Source organism: Papio anubis, chromosome 3 (genome assembly GCF_008728515.1).
Source record: "Papio anubis isolate 15944 chromosome 3, Panubis1.0, whole genome shotgun sequence".
In the NCBI taxonomy this organism is placed as follows: domain Eukaryota; kingdom Metazoa; phylum Chordata; class Mammalia; order Primates; family Cercopithecidae; genus Papio; species Papio anubis.
This window is the reverse complement of record NC_044978.1, coordinates 127,533,498-127,556,067: the sequence shown is the minus strand read 5'-3', so window position 1 is coordinate 127,556,067 and position 22,570 is coordinate 127,533,498. Positions and strand designations below refer to the sequence as shown.

The following is a 22,570-nucleotide window of genomic DNA, read 5'->3' as shown; positions in this document are numbered from 1 at the left end:
TGCAATGGCTCACATTTGGATTTACAGGCTAAATTCTCACTATTTCCATAGCCCAATAACCTCAAGCCAATAATACAGTTTAAAGTAGTACCAGACTGATAGTGCCCTAAAGCTGGGGTGGGCAAACCATATCAGGTGAAGAAACAGTAAACATTTTAGGCTTTGTAGGCCGTGTGGGTCACTATAGCAACTACTCAACTTTGCTTTTGTCATGCAAAAGCAGTTATAGGCAATATATAAACAAATGCTGTCTTCCAATAAAATTTTATTTACAAAAACAGACAGAGGGCAGGATTTGGTCTATAAGCTTTGGTTTGCTGAACTCTGCTCTCCAGGTCTAAGAGAAGATAAAATTCCATAGATGATAATTATGAAAATTCTCTAAACACACAAAGACTCTATGAACAAGAAGCAGCAGAAAAGATAGATCCAGACCCTCAAAAGATATGAGATTTTGGAGTTGTTGAGAAAAACATCAAATCAATAAGCATAAGGTACTTCAAAACTATATGAGAGTAATCACTTTTGAAAAAGAATTAGCTATAACTCTTACAAATGAGAAATAAGGCTGGGCGCAGTGGCTCACACCTGTAATCCCTACACTTTGGGAGGCTGAGGCAGGCGGATCACCTGAGGTCAAGAGTTCGCGACCAGTTTGGCCAACATGGTGAAACCCTGTCTCTACTAAAAATACAAACAAAAAATTAGCTGGAGGTGGTGGTGCACACCTGTAATCCCAGCTACTCAGGAGGCTGAGGCAGGAGAATCGCTTGAATCCAGGAGGTGGAGGTTGCAGTGAGCCAAGATTGTGCTACTGCACTCCAGCCTGGGTGACAGATGGAGACTCAGTCTCAAAAAAAAAAAAAGAAAAAACACAAAGGGAAATAAAGGACATTGACAAGATGACTGACCAGAGTTGCCTGGTACATATCCCTCCCTACCAACAAAAAACCCCAAAACAACAAATAAACAACTAACATTCAACTGTAGTGTCTGAAGGACAGCACTGGAGTGCAGAAAGGGACTGGGGAAATCCCTATGGAGCACAGAAGCCCAGGATGTCAGCAAAAGGCAGGGAGCTAAGCACCCTGCCCCGGCCACCCCATCTCTCCCATTGAGATTGGCTCAGATCCAGGAGGGACTTCCCCATATGGGGAAAAGGTAAGCAGAAGGCCCCCACCTGCCCGAACTGCCACTGCAGATTCCTGTAGTACTTACTATAGGAGAAACCCACAGTCCTCAAAAACCCTTAGCCCAGTTTGGGGAGCTGCTTGGAATTAACATAGCTGCATTACTCCAGAGTAGGAACAGAAGGTGTGCACTCCCCACCCTAATCTACCCCTGTGAGCCAAGCCACTGCAGCACTGTGCCATCTTGAAATTGGAACCACTGCTAGAGTCTGCTCTGCTCTGGGGTCCAGCAGTCACTGCATGTCTCCAGCCTTGAGTCTCTGCCATTATTTTACCAAGTCCACACAGATGGTTTCAAAACCACAACGCTGTCTGCTTGGAACATGGGGCCAGGAACAGCCACGACTTCAGCACTGCACAGTGGGAAAGTCAACCCTTGGCTGGCTGAACTAAATAGTCCAACGGACCTTCCTCCAGAAAGTCCCCCTTCTTGGCACTCCCCACCAAAGAAACAGCCTGACAAACCTGCCCCTGAGACAAGCCACCAAACTACTGCACACCCATGTCCCAGCTGGAGAAGCAACAAGGTGAACCCACCTCCAGCAGAAACACTCCTGGTGGACCTACCCCCAGGTTCACCAAGCATCTGTGTCCCTGCACCCATGGCCAGCAAAACTGCATGGAAAATTCACCCCCAGCAAGCCAGTCACCAAACCAACCAACCCACTGCACACTTATGCCTCTGGCCAGAGGAAAAGGTCAGTAGTCCCATCCCCACAAAGATACACCACTGCCACCATAGATTCTCGCAGCCTAGGCCACTGAAGTACCCGCAAAGATCATTAGCATGGATTCTAGCAAAAGAATCTTAACAGATTAATAGACTACACTACTGTGTCCACCCAGAACCAAGGCCGACTCAACTTACTGATGGACATCATATGACTCACCTACAGGAATGACTCTACCTACCAAAGGTACTCCATAAAATTGGAAGAGGCAATTGTTTCAGCAGATACACAGGTATCAACATAGAGATACAAGAAAACGAAAATGCAAGGAAACATGACACTTCCAAAGGAACATATTAATTCTCCAATACCAGCACCCCCCCCAAAAAAATTTACAAGATGCCAAAAAAGAAATTCAAAATAATGAGTTTAAGAAAACTTGGTGAGATGCAAGAGGATATGTATAGACAATTCAACAAAATCAGGAAAACACTTTGTGATCTGAATAAGAAATTTAACAAAGAGATAGATAGAATAAAAGAAACAGAAATCCTAGCACTTAAGAATTCAATGAATGAAATAAAAAAATATAACTGAGACCTTCAACGAAAGACCACAGCAAGCAGAAGAATTTCTAAACTTGAAGACGGGTCTTCTGATATGACCCAGGCAGGCAACAACAAAAACAAAAGAATAAAACAGAATGAAGAAAGACTACAGGATTTACAGGGCATCATAAAGCAAAATAAAAATTCACCTTATGAGAATTTCAAAAGGAGAAGCGTATAAGTCCATTTTGCATTGCTATAAAGAAATACCTCAGGCTGGGTCATTTATAAAGAAAAGGGGTTTATTGTTGTACAAGAAGCATGATACCTGCATCTACTTTTGGTGACAACCACAAGAAGGTTTTACTCATGGTGAAGGCAAGGGGAGCCAGCATGTCACATGGTGAGAGAGCGAGCAAGAGAGCAATGGAAGGAGTGGCATGCCTTAAGCAACCAGCTCTTGTATGAACTAATAGAGTAAGAACTCATTCATTACCACAGGAAGGGGACCAAGCCATCATTCATTACCATGGAAAGGGGATAAAGCCATTCATGAGGGATTACCCCCACTAACCAGACACCTTCCAATAGGCCCCACCTCCAACATTAGTGGGGATGGGTCACATTTCAACATGAAATTTGGGGAAGACAAATATCCAAACTATAGCAAGAGATGGGAAAATACATAGAAAACCTATTTCATAAATTAATAGCTGAAAACTTCCAAGGTCTTGGGAGGCATAGAGACAGTCAGATCCAAGGAACTCAGAAATTCCCAAATAGATTCAACCCAAAAGGTCCTCTGCAAGGTGCATATAGTCAAATTGTCAAAAGTCATAGACAAAGAGAATTCTAAAAACAGCAAGAGAAAAATGTCAAGTCACATATAAGGGAATTTCCGCTAGACTAATAGCATAGTTATCAACAGAAACCTTACAGGGCAAAGAGAATGAGGCAACATAGTTAAAGCGCATTAAGGAAAAAAAAAAAATGCCAGCCAAGAATACTATACCCAGGAAAGCTATCCTTGAAAAATGAAGTCCACAAACCCTTTCCCAGACAAGCAAAAACTAAGGGAATTCATCAACACTAGGCTTGCCTTAAAGTAAATGCTTAAGGGAGTTCTACATCTGGAAGCAAAAGAATAATAACCACCATCATGAAAACACATGAAAGAACATGAAAGCATAAAACTCACTGATACACCAGATATACAAAGGAGAAAGAAAAATAAATCAAATCTTATCACCACATAAACCACCAAACTTCAAAGATAAATGATAAGAGAGAAAGAAAAGAACAGGGGCTATACAAAGCAATTAGAAAACAATTGACAAGATGACAAGAATAAAGTCCTCACCTATCAATAATAATCTTGAACTTAAACAGATTAAATCCCCTAATCAAAAGATATACACTGGCTGAATGGATTTTTTTTAAATGACCCAACCATGTACTGCCTACCAGAAACTCACTTCACCTGTAAAATACACATAAACCAAAAGTGTAGGGAAAGAAAAAGATATTCCACACAGAAACCAAAAGTGGACAGGAGTAGCTATAGTTATATCTGATAAAATAGGCACTAGGTAAAGAAAACTATTTTTTTAAAAAAGGGACAAAGGGCCAGCTATGGAGGCTCACGCCTGTAATTCCAGGACTTTGGGAGGCTGATGTGGGTGGATCATGAGGGCAGGAGATCAAGACCAGCCTGGCCAACATGGTGAAACCCCATCTCTACTAAAAATACAAAAATTAGCTGAGCATGGTGGCATGTGCCTGTAATCCCAGCTACTCAGGAAGCTGAGGCAGGAGAATTGCTTGAACCCGGAAGTCAAAGGTTGCAATGAGCCAAGCGCACCACTGCACACCAGCCTGGCAACAGAGTCAGACTCCGTCTAAAAAAAAAGACAAAGAAGGTTATTATTCACTGATAAAGGCATAAATTTTGCAACAGGATATAACAATTGTAAATGTTTATGCACCCAACACTAGAGTACCTAGATATATAAAGCAAATATTATTAGATCTAAAAGGAGAGATAGACTCCAGTAAAATAATAGTTGGGGACTTCAAGACCCCACTCTTAGCATTGAAGAGATCATCTAGGCAGAAAATCAACAAAGAAACATCAAATTTAAACATACTACAACCAAAAGACTTAGCAGACATTAACAACATTTCATTCAACAGCTGCAAAATACACATTCTTCTCATCAGTACATGGAACATTCTCTATGACTGACCATACATTAGGCCACAAAAAATGCCTCAACACATTTTTAAAAACCAAAATCTCATCTAGTATCTTTTCTGACCACAATGGAATAAAACTAAAAATCAATAACAAGAGGAACTTTCAAGCTGTACAAATACATGGAAATCAAACAACATGCACCTGAATGACCAATGAGTGAATGATGAAATTAAGGAGAAAATTTAAAAATTTATTTAAACAAATAAAAATGGAAACACAACACCCAAAACCTATAGGATACAGCAAAAGCAGTATTAAGAGAGAAGTTTACATCAGTAAACACATACATCAAAAAAGGTAGAAAGATTTCAAATAAATAACAATGCACCCCAACAAACTAGAAAAGCAAGAACAAACCAAACCCAAAATTAGGAGAAAAAAACAAATAATAATATCAGAGCAAATATAAATGAAATTGAGACCAAAAAAATGCAAAAAAAAAAAAAAAAAAGGATGAAACAAAGAGCTGCTTTTTCAAAATAATAGACAAAATTTGAAAAGGAATAGCTAGACTAAGAAAAAAGAGAAATAACCCAAATATATAAAATCAGAAGCGAAAAAAAAAAGACATTACAACTGATAGCACGGAAATACAAAGGATCATCAGAGACTATTATGAACAACTCTACTTCCTAATTTCTGTTAGAAAAACCTAACAGAAATGGATAAATTTCTGGACACATACCACCTACCGAGACTGAACCAAGAAAGAATGAAAAGCCTGAAGAGAATAATTACAAGTAACCAGATTGAACCAGTAATAAAACATCTCCCAATAAAGAAAAGACCAGGCCCAAATGACTTCACTCCTGAATCCTACAAAATTATTTTAAAAGAACCAATATCAATGCTTCTCAAACTATTCCAAAAAGTTGAAATGGAGAGAATTCTTCCAAACTCATTGTTTGAGGCCAGCATTGCTCTGATAATACAACCAGACAAAGTCACAGTAAAAAATAGAAAAGTATAGGCCAAAATATCTGATGAACAAAGACCCAAAAATCCTCAACAAAATACTAGCAAACCAAATTCAACAGCACATAAAAAATATACAACATGATCAAGTTGGATTTATCCCAGGAATGCAAAGATGGCTCAATATATGTAAATTCATAAATGTTATACATCACATCAACAGAATGAAAAACAAAAACCATATCATTTTTTGGCAAAAAGAACAAAGCTGTAGGCATCACACTACCTGACTTTCAAAATATGCTACAAAACTATATTAACCAAAACAGCATGATACTGGCATAAAAAAAAAAATAGGCTAATGAAACAGAATAGACAATGCAGAAATAAATCCATGTACTTAAAGCCAACTGATTCTTTACAAAGCTGCCAAAAACATGCAATGGGAAGGACAGTATCTTCAATAAATGGTACTGGAAAAACTAGGTATCCATGTGCAGAAAAATGAGACTAAATCCTTAGTATAAAAATCAACTCAACACAGATTAAAGACTTAAATGAAAAACCCAAAACAATGAAACTACTAGAAGAAAATAGGGGGAATATTTCAGGACATTTGTCTTCTTTAAAAACCCAAAACTATGAAACTACTGGAAGAAAATGGGAGAAATGTTTCAGGACATTGTTCTGAGCAAAAAAAAATATTAATTAGACCTTAAAAGTATAGGGAAAAAAGCAAAAATAAACAAATGGAATCATATATAACTAAAATGCTTCTGCACAGCACAGAAAACAATAAATGGATTAAAGAGACAACCTGCAGAATGGGAAAAGATTTTTGTGGGCTAATCATCCGACAAGAGAATTTTTTTTTTTTTAATAGGCTCTCACTGTCACCCAGGCTAGAGTGCAGTGATCATAGCTCACTGCAGCTTCAAACTTCTGAGCTCAAGTGATCCTTCTGTGTCAGCCTTACAAGTAGTTAGAACTACAGACATGCACCACCATGCCCAGCTGATAAAAAAAAAAAAATTTGTAGAGGCAGGGTCTCACTGTGTTGCCCAGACTGATCTCAAATTTCTGGCCTCAAGCTATTCTCTCACTTTCACCTCTCAAAATGGTGGAATTACAGGCATGAGCCACTGCACCTAGCCACTGACGAGAGATTAATATCCAGCACATACAAGGAACTAAAAAACTCAAGAGCAAAATAATAATAATAATAATCTGATTTTAAAATGGGCAAATGATCTAAATAGACATCTCTCAAAAGAAGACATGCATATGATCAAGTTTACAGAAAACGTTCAACATCATTAATCATCAAGGAAATGCAAATCAAACCCACAATGAGATAGCATCTCACCCCAGTTAGAATGGGTATCATAAAAAAGACAAAAAAATAGCAAACGCTGGCAAAGGTCCAGAGAAAGGGGGACTCTTATACACTGTTGATGAAGATGTAAATTAGGACAGCTGTTACAGGAAACAGTATGGATGTTCCTCAAAAACTAAAAACAGAACCACCATATGACACAGCAATTCCAGTACTGAGTATTTATCCATAGGAAAGAAAATCAGAATGTCAAAGAGATATCTGCATTGCCATGTTTATTACATTATTTACAGTAGCCAAGATATGGAATAAACCTGTGTCTATCAACAGATGGATGGATAAAGTAAATGTGGTGTATATACACAATGGAATACTATTCTGCCATATAAAGAATGAAATCCTGTCATTCACAGCAACATGGCTGAGGCTGGATGACAGTAGTGGTTAGTGAAATTAGCCAAGCACAGGAAGATAAATACCACATGTTCTCACTCATATGTCGATGCTAAAAAATTTGATCTCATGGAAGTAGAGAGTAGAATAGTGATTACTAAAGGCTGAGAAGGGTAGGAGGAAGGGGAGTATAGGGAGAGATTGGTTCACAGATACAAAATTATAACCAGATAAGTGAAATAAATTCTGGTGTTCTATATAGCATTGTAGGGTGGCTAGAGTTAACAATTTATTGTATATTTTCTTTTTTTTTTTTGAGACAGTCTCACTCTGTCGCCCAGGCTGGAGCGCAGTGGTGCGATCTCAGCTCACTGCAACCTCCGCCTCCCAGGTTCAAGTGATTCTCCTGCCTCAGCCTCCCAAGTAGCTGGAATTACAGGTGTACGGCATCATGCTCAGCTAAATTTTGTATTTTTAGTACAGACAGCGTTTCATGTTGGCCAGGCTGCTCTCGAACTCCTGATCTCCGGTGACCCACCCGCCTCAGCCTCCCAAAGTGCTGGGATTACAGGCATGAGCTACCATGCCTGACTTTTTGTATATTTTCAAATCGCTGGAAGATAGGATTTTGAATGTTTCCAATATAAAGAAACGGTAAATGTTTAAGGTGATAGATTTGCTAATTATGTTGATTTGATCACTACACGTTGTACACATGTATCAAAATGCCACACTATCCCTCATAATTATGCACAATTATCTATCAATTAATAATTTAAAAACAGGTATGCTAAGGCTGATGCTGCAAACACCAACAGTCTAATTAAAACTCTCAGAAATTATGTGCCATTAGTTCATTATATAACGTTCCAAAGTTTTTACAAGCCACAAATTAACTTAAATATTACTTAGTGTTTTACATTTAATATGAATAGCTGATGATATCTTTTGCAATTTCTTGATTTTCCTTACATTTTGGGCACAGTCACTATACATGAGGAAAGAAAACAACAAAACCAAAGGAAAGCCCTTTCCCTAGACTGCCCAATTTTGAAAAATAGGCCTGCAAGACAATGTTGTGGATGACTGAAATTATTTTATTGGAGAACAAGTGCTGATTCTGAATGAAAAGACACAGGATTGAGAAGTTACCATCCATCACCTATAAAAAGGGGTATGAATATGAACTGAGCTAATAAAGACATATGGCAAGTAGAAGACATTATGAGCCAATCTCCAATGCTTGCTTACAGCAGTAGTAATAATAATAAATATGTACTGATCATTAAAAAAGGAATGTGTAATAAAAAATAGAATTGGCCAGGTGCTATGACTCACGCCTGTAATCCCAGCACTTTGGGAGGCCAACGCAGGTGGATCACCTGAGGTCAGGGATTTGAGACCAGCTTGGCCAACATGGTGAAACCTTGTCTCTACTAAAAATACAAAAATTAGCCGGGCATGGTGGCGCATGTCTGTAATCCCAGCTACTCAGGAGGCCGAGGCAGGAGAATCACTTGAACCCAGGAGGCGGAGGTTGCAGTGAGCCGAGATCACACTACTGCACCCCAGCCTGGACAACAGAGTGAGAGTCCATCTCAAAAAACAAAAAAAGAAAAAATAAAGAAAATGTTTTGTTTTATGACTCTCTGTCCCTTTAATCCCATTATCTTAACCACTATTTTTTTAAAAAATCATATCTAGTATCAATCCACTAGAAACAGCTGTTAAAAAACAAAAGCAAACACACAGCTTTTGTGAAGATACTTATTAGGGCCCCTAGCAGTATCAATCCCAGATCCCAGCCTTGCCCCCAACACCCCCAACACCCTTCCCCACTTCCCTCCACCCCACCTCCACCCCTGGCCTATCCTCCCATCATAACCTACCCTTTTCTATCATGAAGCAGTTTAGGTCAATAGTGCCATATTGAAGGAAAAAAAAACGTGAGAGCAGCTTTGGCCAAGAGGCAGTCCTCATGACTACAATACGTTATTTGTACTCACAAGAAACCAACAACCCTTATCATGTACGTTAAAATATCAACAGAATGTGCAAACTGCAACATAGGCACTGAGATCATGCAAATCACCAAGACAAAGGTGACTATGCCTTGGAAAGTCTGTTGACGCAGGGAAACTTCCCCTGAGATTGTTCTTTGCCCCAGAGTGGCATCTGAAACTATTTCCCCTGCGCTCCAAGTGTATTTACTGTTTCACACACGGCTGCTCATCCAGTCCCAGAATGTGGCATATTTTAGAAATCCTTGGCATTCCTAGGACCTGCTGTCTAGAAATATGACCCCAGGACAAAGAATTGAAATAAAAATAGGGCAACCTTGAGGCTAAATTAATGAATGTATGCAAGGGTTCAATGAAAGCTCAGCTTATCTGATGAGATTTTTCTACCAAATCCTGCCTTCCCTTCATATCGCCTTACAATTAGGGAAGACTCAGGAATACTAAACTCTGGATACAGTATCTCTAAAGTGGGTATGGAATAATATTAAGGAAAGCAAACGTAAAAGGAGTTCTAAGGAGCATACACTAAATCTGAGCAATATCAGCTTTCTAAAAACATGGTTTCAACAACATGGCAATTCCTCAAGCAACCCGAAAACTAGTTGTGTAAATCAGACCTGGAAGACGAAAGTTCAGATAGAGACACTATTAGGTTATCTAGTGAATACATGATAGCATTGCTATTTTTAATACAGTGATCTTGGAAAGATACACTTTTCTGAGAACTGAGCTAATGAAATAAGATTTATTAATTCATGCCATAATTAACATAGAAAATTTTTTTTTAAGGCACTCCTTTTTCTGAGAAAAAATAAGACAAAAAGTCACCCAACATACATATTTGAATTTGCTAATTTTCAGTCAAGATCACTCCTAATAGAGTTTGTGGGGCAAAATTTCCCCAAACAACAAAGGGAAAGTAGGGAGAGTGAGAACAGAAGGTGGATGGCCATGAGAGTAACCTATTTGCAAGTTCTCTTTTGGGATGAAATCCAACTAGCTAGATAGATAAGAAGAGTATAAACTGATATATGCTATGCTAGGCCTACCTAGTTAGATATAATTGCCTTAATTCATCTGCAAAATAACTGTAATCTGTGATATTGCTCAAGGTGGAGTTCAGAGGGCCAGAGTCCAAATAACTAGACTAAAAAATAAGATTTAAGCGGGGGGAGGGGGGAGAGAGTCAGTGGCTCATGTTCTTGTTTCCCATTTGTTCCAGTCCAATAAAATCTAACTATGTCACTGAAATGAAAAACAAAAAACTTTTGTTTGTAATAGAAAATAATGTAACTTACTCAAAACCAGAAAAGGGGGGAAGGGAGGGAGGAATAATGCAATACACATTTAGAAATATAGAATTTATTTATATTCATAAGACAGTTTCACATTCTGTACATGGCTACCAGAACAGATGCCATACTCTCAGGAGTTCACAACGGCATTCTATTGCTGTCAAACATTGCTTATGCTGTGTGAGTTGGGGAAAACTTATTTCTCCCGCTAAAAAAAATTAAGGCTCAGTTTCCAAAAGGTAATTATATCAGTCATTTTTTCTGTTTAAGAGACTGGGAAAATTAGGGAATAAACCACAAAGGGGTGGAGGGTGAGGGGTAGCTCCGCACACTCTCATTCATTCATACTGAAGTTACTCAATGTGATTTTTTTTTTTTAAGGCTCCTTCTATCTGAAAATGTGTTTGGTTATAAAAACAAAGAAATCAGTAGATGGGAGGGGTACTAGGTATAGATCTACAGCATTCAAACAAGGAAAACTAAGCTCTTTGTTACCAGTTGCTGGCTAAAATGTGGTCTATGAGCTGCCTACATATAAATGCACACACACATTAACTTTGACTCACTTTTCTTTGGTGAAGCTTAATTCACCTGCAAAATAACTGTAATCTGTGACATTGCTCAAGGTGGAGTTCACAGGGCCAGAGAACTCCTGTGAAAAAGAATAGTAGTATTTCTCTTCCAACATACTAATAACACTAATTTATGTTTCCTTTTGACTTTCAGAGCAGGTGGCCACAAAGTTGTCCCTTTTCCTAAATACAATCCTCCATTATTCCTTTCAACCTTGCAGTAGACCATAACCATAATGGTCATCTTGCACTGATGTGTAATCTCACCATTTAAGTGACTGAAGAAAGTGGCAAGGCTAATTATAAAAAGAGAGTTTGGGCATTTTTGGAGAATTACCCTATCGATGAGTTCCAAACACACTTTATAAGCACTTTTTTCTATACAAATATTTCATTCAGTCAACAGTGACGCCATCATTTTATCAAAGCAGAATCTGTTTGAACTCAGTAAACCACCTTACAATCCATGGGGCTAATGTTACAACAACAACAAAAGCCAAAAAGGGCACCTGTAGGTTCTGCCTCTGGCATAAAGAGGTAGAGACAATCATTCTGTAGAAAAGATTCACAATCATAAAAACAAAACAGAAAACAAAGCCATTCCATTTCTAAGGGCTAGTTCTAGATCTAAAGGCTGTCAGCTGTCCTCTTAGCTGACAGATCCATTGCCCACAATCATCTTGCTGTAATTTTTCTGCTGCTCTTCCTTGAGGGTGTCCTTCACCTTTGCTCTCTTTAGTCCTCCATCCCTGCGAACAGAAAGACAAATACATAAAAGATACTTTACAGCAGTGATTTAAAAGAGTTAACTTAATAATAACATGCTGTATGATGCCATGACGCTTAGGCAGCTGGGATGAAATAAGGGAAAGAACACTGGATTTGGAAACAGGAAGACCCAGATTTCAGTCTCTGCCCTACCACTTGCCAAACATACATTGCTTTGAGGAAGCAACAATCTCTCTGATGTTTGGTTAAAATAAGTAACAATATCTCCAACTCAGTTTCTTTAGAAGTTAAGGGGTGGTGTATTAAATATTTGGATTGGCCAGGTGCAGTGGCTCACATCTGTAACCCCAGCACTTTAGGAGGCTGAGGTGGGTGGATCACGTCAGATCAGGAGTTCGAGACCAGCCTGGCCAACATGGTGAAACCCTGTCTCTACTGAAAATACAAAATTAGCTGGGCATGGTGGTGCATGCCTGTAATCCCAGCTACCTGGGAGGCTGAGGCAGGAGAATCGCTTGAATCTGGGAGGCGGAGGTTGTAGTGAACTGAGATCATGCCATTGCACTCCAGCCTGGGCAACAAGAGTGAAACTTCGTCTCAAAAAAACAGAAAAAAAAAAACAAAAATTGGATTGAAACAAGGATTATTAAAACTAGGATTATTTCTCTATATTGTTCCTTAAGGAAAACAAAATACTGGTTTTTCATCTACCTATGTCTTACTGGAAAACCATAGGAAAATTTAAAATATACACAGAAGAAACGGTAAGGGTATACTGTATATGTGTGGGTAAATTTCCTAAAGATAAATGATTATTTAAAAAAGATAAATCATTGTTCAAATATAACCCTATCTATGTTTAACAAGTTGTATTTTCATTCAAAGCACTATATTTCCAGCATTTATAATCTTTTACATTCCAAAACAGACTCAGAATAAAACAAACAACAAAATCACAAGTTGCATTCAACCAGAAGTGCCTATGTAAGCAGCATTCCTTCATTCAGAACCTGTAAATCTTTGAACTCTCTCCAGGGTGCCTGTCTGGGTATAAGAACTCTGCAGGCTTTTCCTTCTTTGGATGACACACAAAGAAACAAAGGAGTTGCTGGGAGTAGTTTGGACTACCATAGGTCACTATCTGGCTCCTAATCTAATGTTTTGGATTTTAACTGCTAGGAGAGCATGGGCTGAGAACTTGCTTACTTTATACTCTGTTTAATTTTAATCTAGTTAAGCATGCATGTTTACCAAATGCTTTCTGATGATGATGAATGATCATAGGTTAGCCAGTGAACTCAGTGCCATGAGGACAGAACTTGACCTCCATAGAGACACCTGCTTGAGACCAATGCAGTGCTCTGGCTTCTAGAGTCAAATCTAAGATGCAGCAATAAGTCCTCAACTTAAAAACAGACTGTGATCCACAAATCATCCAGGGGGTCAGTTGTGGGAAGTTTTCATGAAACAAGATGACAATTTGTTAAGTCCACAGAATTGTCCACATAAGCCTCTTTTATCCAAATGAGCTTCTTCTATTAACAGCACTTACCTGAATTCTGAATAGTGAGAAATAAGGCAACTAAAGAAATGAGAAAGGCCTTTCTCCTTTCACAAGATCCAAGCCCAAAACAGGCAAAAATTTAAGTCTTGAGCAATTTGACATCATTTTGTACAATTCTCCTTTCCAAGCACGCAAAAAACCTCATGCTGCCCTAAGTACTTAAACTGTGACTTGCCACCCCTAGAGACTTCAAAATTTTACCCAATTCCCCTTTGCAATGGCAGCAGGTCTTAGTTCTTAAGGAAAGGAGCAGCCATATGTAAGAGCCAGTTTAAGTTCATAAAATTATATTTTCACTCAATCTATGAAAAAAAAATCTAGATATGTTAATTCATATCCAATAGGTAAATGACAGATATATCTAGAAAGGCAATGAGGCCACTTTCTTTTCTTTAAGAGGCTAGGTAATTAAAAGTAATTTTATTGTACAATTGCATATGGCCTGATAAAAGGAAATTGGACAATTCTGATGATCATTTTTGACGGATTTAGTTCAGCCACTCTGATGGAGAGTCTGTACTTGGCTGACTCCCCTAGGTGGTTCTTGCCTCTCAAGGCTTTCTTCCCTTCCTCTGTGTCTGAGACTACAGACACTGACTTCAGGGTAGAAGCAGGAGGGTTGAGTGTCAGGTAAGACAAAGGGTGTGTAAAGAGTTTTAAAAACTGAATAAGGAAAAGGAACCCAGCTGCACATATGACCATGGGTTAAAGGACATCTGTGGACCAAGGTCGTTTTATATAGTTTTATGATGCTATGATTCTGTCATTTAGTTTAACATATTCCAATGTAGATAGTGTAATACAAATGTTTAGTCCTAACCTATGCCTTAGGACTAGTCAGTTTCATACTCCAGGGTGTATGGAACTCAAATCATATACCCTGTTAGTCAAGAACTCATACTCCAGGGTGGTCAGCCAGCATTTAATCAGAAGGCTGCCTTTCAGAGATGCCACTAATGGCTTCAGCTATCTTTATCTTTATTGCCCATCGATTTCTCAAGCTTTGTTAATTAGCATAACAAATTTTATTTATTTATTTATTTATTTATTTTTGAGACAGAGTCTTGCTCTGTAACCCAGGCTGCCGTGCAGTGGCGCGATCTCAGCTCACTGCAGCCTCAACCTCCTGCGTTCAAGGATTCTCAGGCCTCAGCCTCCCAAGTAGCTGGGACTACAGGTGTGCGCCACAGCGCTCAGCTAATTTTTGTATTCTTTTTGTAGAGACAGGGTTTCACCATGTTGCCCAGGCTGGTCTCAAATTCTTAAACTCAGGTGATCTACCCACCTCAGCCTCCTAAAGTGCTGGGATTATAGGCATGAGCCACTGCACCAGGTCCTTGCATAACAAATTTTAGAAATGAGTTTTCACTGTAGAAATTAGTGGCGTGTTAATTTGCATAATGGATATCAGAAACGGTTTACCTGGACACAATTAGTTGTATTCACACTATGTGAATGGATAAATATTTTAGTGATACTCCCCACCCTTGCATAACGGAGTACAGTAAGTCCTCCCTGAACACCATTGATAGGTTCTTAGAAACTGTAACTTTAAACAAAATGATTTATAACAAAACCCAATATTTTTTCTCATCAACATTATAAAGAAAGTACATGGAACAAAATGATGTTATATATTCAAGAACCTACTATAAAGTCATTTTGCTTAAAGTCACAGCCTACAAGAACCTATCAATGATGTGAAGTGAATGCTTACTGTATAATATCTAGCCAGCCCTTCTTCTAGAGGCAGACACCTTAAACCATCCTCTGCTGGTTCAGGAGGGTCCTTGGTTTCCTGGCTGACAGCCTAACTCAGATGGCCAAATCCTCCTCCTAGAAACATTGCTACAATTGCCTCAAATAAACTTTTCATGCAAAGTGTTTTTCAAACACCAAAAACGACAGCAGGAACTTTATTAACTGCATAGGACTTGAAGTATAGACTGTTTTGTGACAGACTGCTAATTTAACACCCTGTATGTAAATAAGAATCCAGTCTCCAGGCCAGGGAGTTCATGCCTGTAATCCTAGCACTCTGGGAAGCTGAGGCGGATCACCTGAGGTCAGGAGTTCGAGAGCAGCCTAGACAACATAGTGAAACTCCATCTCTACTAATAATACAAAAAAAATTAGCTGGGCATGGTGGTGCACACCTGTAGTCCCAGCTACTCAAGAAGCTGAGGCAGGAGAATTGCTTGAACCCAGGAGGCAGAAGTTGCAGTGAGCCCAGATTGCACCACTGCACTCCAGCCTGGGTGACAGAGAGGACTCCATCTCAAATAATAATATAATAATAATAATAATAATAATAATTCAACCTCCCACTATAATGTAGGTATAGTTAACCTTCACTGATATAGACTGAATGTTTTTGTCCTCCCCAAAATTCCCTAACTACCAATGTGTTGCTATTTGGAGACTGATCCTTTGGGAGGTAATTAGGGTTAGATGAGGTCATGAGGGTGGGGCACTCATGATGGGATTAGTGCCCTTATAAAAAGAAACTAGGACTAGAGAACATGCACTCTCTCTCTTCACACCTGCACAAAGAAGAGATCATGTAAGCACACAGGAGAATGCAGCTATCTGCAACACAAGAAGAGAGCCCTTATCAAAAACTGACCATGCTGCACCCTAATCTCAAACTTCCAGCCTTTAGAACTGTGGGAAAACAAAGTTCTGTTGTTTAAGCCACCCAGTCTGTGGTACAGTAACTCCCCCCTTATACAAGATTTTGCTTTCCATGGTTTCAGTTACCCACAGTCAACCTGGGAAAATATTAAGATATTTTGAGAAAGAGAGAGACCACATTCACAAAACTTTTATTAGTCAGTGTATTATTATAATTGTTCTATTTTATTAGTTGTTATTGTTGTTAATCTTTTACTATGACTAATTTATAAATTAAGCTTTATCATAGCTATGTACATAAAGAAAAAAACATAGTCTATATAGGATTTGTACTATTGTATTAGGAATTTACTAGGGCTCTTGGAACATATCCCCCATTATCCCAGGGGACTACTGTATTTTGTCTGGCAGCCCAAGCAGACTAATACATTCACCTACGTTCAATCTTCTTCAAACAAACAAAAACTAAAACCATAGTGATCCATAACTAAAATATTTCACTTATTTCCCTTCTTTCAAGTTGTTCAATTTTCTTATTATACAGTTATAGCTAGAGTTAAATATGAAAGAGCCTGAAAGTAGCCCCTTGCCTCCCAATGTCTGCCCTACCCACAAATCCATCCTCCCTTTCTTCTTCAGAAAAACAACCCTAAATGTGAGATAGGCACATGACCACCCAGAACAATGACTACGTTCCCCAGCTTCCTTTGCAGCTAGGTGTTATCACATGACTTGAGTACTAGCCAATGGATACAAGTACAAGTGGGATATACAACTCTCAGCTTGTGCTCTTAGAGATGGGTGTATCCTTTTTAAAATTCCTTCCTCATAGCCATTTGCTACACACAATGAGTAGAGTTGGAACAGCCATCGTGGACCATAAGAGAAGCACAAATTGAGGAGAGTAAAGCAATACAGATTGAGCTGTTACCAGCCTTGACTGGTTATGTTTAAGTGAGAAATAAACTTCTATCTTACTTAAGCCATTGTTATGTATAAACCACTATTACTTTCAGCTAAATCTATAACTAACTAGAATGATAAATGACATTATTACCAGTGACTCTTTTTAGTTAAAAAAAAAAAAGGTCAGGAACAGTAGCTCATGACTGTAATCCCAGCATTTTGGGAGGCTTAGGCAGGAGTTCAAGCCCAGGAGTTTGAGACCAGCCTGAGCAACACAAGGATACCCCATCTCTACAAAAAATTTTAAAATAGCTGGGCATGGTGGCAAGCACTTGTAGTCCCAGCTACTCGGAAGGCTGAGATGGAAGGATCCCTTGAGCCCAGGCAGTCGAGGCTACAATGAACTATGATCATGCACTGCACTTCAGCCTGGGTAAAAGAGTGAGGCATTCTCTTAAAAACAAAACAAAAAAAAGTGATAGTAGTTCTGAAAGATCTCTTACCAGGGAAGTTCAGTCAGGCCTCCTTGTATAGCAATAGCAGACTTAACCCTGTTAGCAAACTGGACTGCATCTTCTCCTTCCTGGTTAAAAACAAACAAAAAAAAATTACAAGAACATCTTAGTTTATCAAGTTTTTAATACTGTCTCATAATCATTTGTATTTGTTTTAAAATATAAGATTCATATTTCAGCTCAAATGCTTTCTATTCTTAATCAATCATAGCAAATATCATTTATTCTATCAAGAAAATGCAGTGCTGTATTGTTTAATTTTTTACCATGTGCATATATTTATCACGCTTTTTATTAGTCTTACCCAAGATAATATCTGTAGGTTCAATAAACCAAGAGCAATTGTAAAACCAACATGGAAAAGAATCTCTAAATATAAAATGGTTTGATTTAAAGGGAGCTAAATACATTATTTAAAAAAATGACTCATTTGCTGAGCAAGCAGAAAAGCATGGCATGGAGAAGGGAGACACCCAGGTTTTCAGGTGAAGGTCTCCTTGCTTCTACCTGATTAGACAAAGTGTTAGCTAAGGAATACCTCTCTGGTCATCGGGGGCATGTACCACACGTCACAGACGATGGCCCAGCTGGTCATCATTCGAAGCAGGTAGCTCACCATATTGTACTTACTGCTGTTCCAAAATGCATCACCAAACTGAGGGTTATACTGAGAAAAAAGAAAAGAAAAGAAAATACATCCCAGTTATGAACTAAAAGTAGTTTCTCATCTGTGCCCAATATTTTAAATGTGGTAGGCCAAACAGCTTTATCAGACTCTAGGAAAAAGAGAAGTTATTTCACTTGATAGAATTTATTAAAAAATAAAAGTAAACCAGGTCAGCTAACACGTCTGACTAGAGCTGACTACTTTTCTGAATAGAACCACAGAGTGCAGCAACAAGAGTTATTTATGTGACTATTAAATATCTGTCTCCTCACTAACTAGAAGGCTGATGAAAACAGGAACAGCAACTGTTTCACTTAACACTACGAGCAAATACAGCGCCTGGCACAGAGTCACCCAGTATACATCTATCTACAGATAGAGAGTGAGCGCATGAGAAAGCAGAGGAGGCAAAGTGCAGAGGACTGGTACATGCAAAAACTGGTGTTCTTCGTTCTTGCAAATGTTAAGTTTAAAATGCTACCAAAATAAAATTACCAATACAATATCTTTATAATAATAATTATTATTCTTATTACGTATCTGTTTTACCTTAATTGCAACTGGATGTATGGTTCCTCCGATTTCAAAGCTCCCCTTTTTAAACATCATGACTGAAGTATTGTTGATGCAAGTTCCTGCAAGGGGGTGAGGGTAGGAGCATGAATATTTTTAAAGGGAGTCATTTTAAAAATAAATTTTAAAAGAAATTATTTTGATATAAAATATTTTAAAATATCAAAATTATAGGCATTGTACTACCAAATCATAAACCAAACCCTGTCAAAGGAGTAATCCAATAGTTCTAACTAAGCAGGTTTAACAACAAGCTTTTACTTTTCTACTGAACACTCTATGGGCCTATGGGTACAACTTCCTCTCAACAGGTGATAATTTCAATACATGCAACACTTAAAGCCATGGACAATTCTGTTCTCAGTTCACTACCCAGAAATGACTTTTGAATTAAAAAGGTAACATGATTTCTATCAAATCTCAAAAGAAAGCAAGGAATTAATAGCTCAGAGAATGACATCCCATTCCTGTAAGAGCAGAGATCAGGGCTAAGGTTGCCAATTCTATGGCAATTCTATTCCTCACACATTTTTGCTGGTTTATTGTTATCAACTATAGCTCGGTAGGCAGGCCCATTCTTACCTTCAGGAAAAATTAATATGGGTAATTTCTTCTTATCAGCAATATGTTCTTTTAGTCTATGAAAAAAAATAAAGGATCAAAATTTTGCCTTTTTTAAGAGAGAGGTGGATGTCCTTTTTGATATTCTTTGCACTTTACTGGCACAATTATGAAGCAATAAGGAGAAAAGAATTGAGATATAGGTAAAAGAAATAAATTTGAAGTTGTTTCCTTTCTAAAAAAGTATAAGAAGAGCTGCACTATTGTAATTTCTCAAATTTCAAAGTAAGTGATTTTTTTTTTTTTTTTTTTGAGATGGGGTCTCACTCTTTCATCCAGGCTGGAGTGCAGGGGCATGATCTCGGCTCACTGCAACCTCCACCCCTTGAGCTTAAGCAATCTGCCCTCCGCCTCCCAGGTAGCTGGGACCACAGATGTGCACCACTACACCCAGCTAAGTTTTTGTATTTTTTGTAGAGATGGCATTTCACTATGTTGCCCAGGCTGGTCTGGAACTCCTGAGCTCAAGCAATCCACCTGCCTCAACCTCCCCAAGTGCTGGGATTACAGGCATGAGCCAACATGCCTGGACCAAAGTAAGTGATTTTCAGTGTCTTCGCCTGTTCTTAAAAAAGAGTACTAGACAGTCATGTGACATGGACTCTGGAGACTCTGTGTCAGGAGCTTTGTGCTCTTTTCCATGTACTTAGGTTTCCTCATCTGAAAAATGGGAATATTGGGTTGCTGGATCTATCTGCATTATGGCCATTAAGTACAAGACAATCCTTAAACGATTCAGGTTGAACTTTCCATGTGTACACCATGAAGCTGAGAAAGACTGACGTTCTTCCAGGCTTAGGTCCTGTCCTCCCTGCAGCCAACACTATATTCCCAACTCTTCTCTCCACAGCTGGTAAGGGCTGAGGTAGCCAGACTGCAGCTGCCACAGTGTCCCACTGCCAAATGATCTCAAGATAGGGAATTGTTTCTCTAACTTGAAGCAGATTCAGCAAATACTTTTCATTATGTTCTTAAGAATATAATGTGTTTATAGAAGCAATAACCAATGTGCCTTCAGTTAAAGGCCTCAGGCCAAAAGCTGTTTCCTAACAAAGGTTTCTGGTAGCTCAACTCTACCCTAAACCCCAAAGGTTCCTTCTCCCATTCCTCTGTCTCTAGCTGGACCTTTTTTTTTTTTTTTTTTTTTTAAGACAAGGTCTCCCCCTGTTGCCCAGGCTGGAGGGCAGTAGTGAGGCTCAGCTCACCACAGCCTCAACCTCTTGGTCTCAAGTGATCCTTCCTCCCAAGTAGCTGGGACCACAGGCATATGCCACCACATTCGGCTAATTTTATTTATTTTTTTATAGAGATGAGGTCTCACTATGTTGCCCAGGCTGGTCTCGAACTCCTGCGTTCAAGCCATTCTCCCACCATGGCCTCCCAAAGTGCATGGCTTACAGATGTCAGTCACCATGCCCAGCTTCTAGCTGGACTTAAGTGATAACAATCATTCAGAAAACAATCAATCATCTATTTAGCAAGTAGTTATCAATTATTTAACCTTCAAGGTGGTATCTTTTTCCTTTTTCATATATTTTTCCTTGAGGTGAAATATACATATCTAATTTATTTTTTTAATTGCTCATACTCAAGTGAGAACATATCAAATTTAAAGGTGGTAATTTTTATCTTTGAAGATTCAGTGACTGGACTATATCTAAGTCACAGCAATATAAATACATTGGCCTTCTAATCCCATCATATATCCCACCATGACTACAGAATTACATTTTTAAAAAATCTGACTAAGACAATCAGAGAAATGCAAACCAAAACCACAATGAGCCACCATCTCACACCAGTTAGAATGGTGATCATTAAAAAGTCAGGAAACAGGTGCTGGAGAGGATGTGGAGAAATACAAACACTTTTACACTGTTGGTGGGACTGTAAACTAGTTCAACCATTGTGGAAAACAGTGTGGTGATTCCTCAAGGATCTAGAACTAGAAATACCATTTGACCCAGCCATCCCATTACTGGGGTATATACTCAAAGGATTATAAATCATGCTGCTATAAAGACACATGCACACGTATGTTTATTGCAGCACTATTCACAATAGCAAAGACTTGGAACCAACCCAAATGTCCATCAATGATAGACTGGATTAAGAAAATGTGACACATATACACCACGGAATACTATGGAGCCATAAAAAATGATGAGTTCATGTCCTTTGTAGGGACATGGATGAAGCTGGAAACCATCATTCTCAGCAAACTATCGCAAGGACAGAAAACCAAATACCGCATGTTCTCACTCATAGGTGGGGATTGAACAATGAGAACACTTGGACACAGGGTGGGGAATATCACACACCAGGGCCTGTTGGGTGGGGGCTTGGGGAGGGATAGCATTAGGAGATATACCTAATATAAATGATGAGTTAACAGGTGCAGCACACCAACATGGCACATGTATACCTATGTAACAAACCTGCACATTGTGCACATGTACCCTAGAACTTAAAGTATATAAAAAAAAAAATGTGGCTAAGACAGGTGATTTGCCAGGAAAATCCAATTGCAAACAGAGCTCTGTTTTAGTTTTGAGACTCAGTGCTGCTCGGCCCTCTTTGGTAGGAAGGCCAAGATTTATCAGCTTTCATGCTACTCCAGTGAACTCTGAGTAATTTCACTGCTTACCTCTTAGTAACCAGATGTCGATCCTTCATTTCTGAGCGTTCAAACCAGACATGAGGACAAGCCTTGACCATAGCTCTCTGAATAATTCCCATCAAGCCGCCATGAACCTGGCCAACCTAGAAGTACCATAAGAAAAAAAAAAAATGTAAAAGACACAGTTGTCCAAAAAAAGTTTTTTAAGTACCAACAAATTTCTGTTCTCCACTCAAAGATAAGATTGGCCTTCTATGGACTGAAGTTCTTAGTCTGATCAAAGAGTCTGAAAGGTCAAATGTAAGCAAAAAGGTATTCTTTAGTAGCACCTTTGAATTTTAAGTTATGTTCTTGTGCTAGCAATCCTCTAACTTCAAAAAGTAGAGGGTTTTCAACTTGGTCAAGATTAGAGAAATGCAAATTAAAACTACACTGAAATACCATTTCAAACCCATCACACTGACAAAGATTTAAAAGCTTGACAATACATTCTGACATAAAGGTATGGATAACTTTCATACATTGCCTGGGAGAAGGCAGCAG

At 38.7% G+C, this 22,570-nt stretch overlaps 1 protein-coding gene across 3 annotated transcripts in view; it reads right to left on the bottom strand.

Moving 5' to 3' along the window:
* Positions 1 to 11,599: 11,599 nt before the first annotated feature.
* The window catches only part of GPAT3 (glycerol-3-phosphate acyltransferase 3), a 67,025-nt gene continuing 56,054 nt past the window's right edge, over positions 11,600 to 22,570 (bottom strand). For all 3 annotated transcript variants that reach the window (XM_031664575.1, XM_031664574.1, XM_021933773.2), the window contains 6 exons: positions 22,055 to 22,170; positions 19,369 to 19,424; positions 18,763 to 18,848; positions 18,085 to 18,213; positions 17,535 to 17,614; positions 11,600 to 11,947 (listed from right to left, as the gene is read on the bottom strand). In XM_031664575.1, coding sequence (XP_031520435.1) covers positions 11,848 to 11,947; positions 17,535 to 17,614; positions 18,085 to 18,213; positions 18,763 to 18,848; positions 19,369 to 19,424; positions 22,055 to 22,170 — 567 coding nt within the window. In that variant the 3' untranslated portion in view covers positions 11,600 to 11,847. The remainder of the gene's footprint in view (positions 11,948 to 17,534; positions 17,615 to 18,084; positions 18,214 to 18,762; positions 18,849 to 19,368; positions 19,425 to 22,054; positions 22,171 to 22,570) is intronic.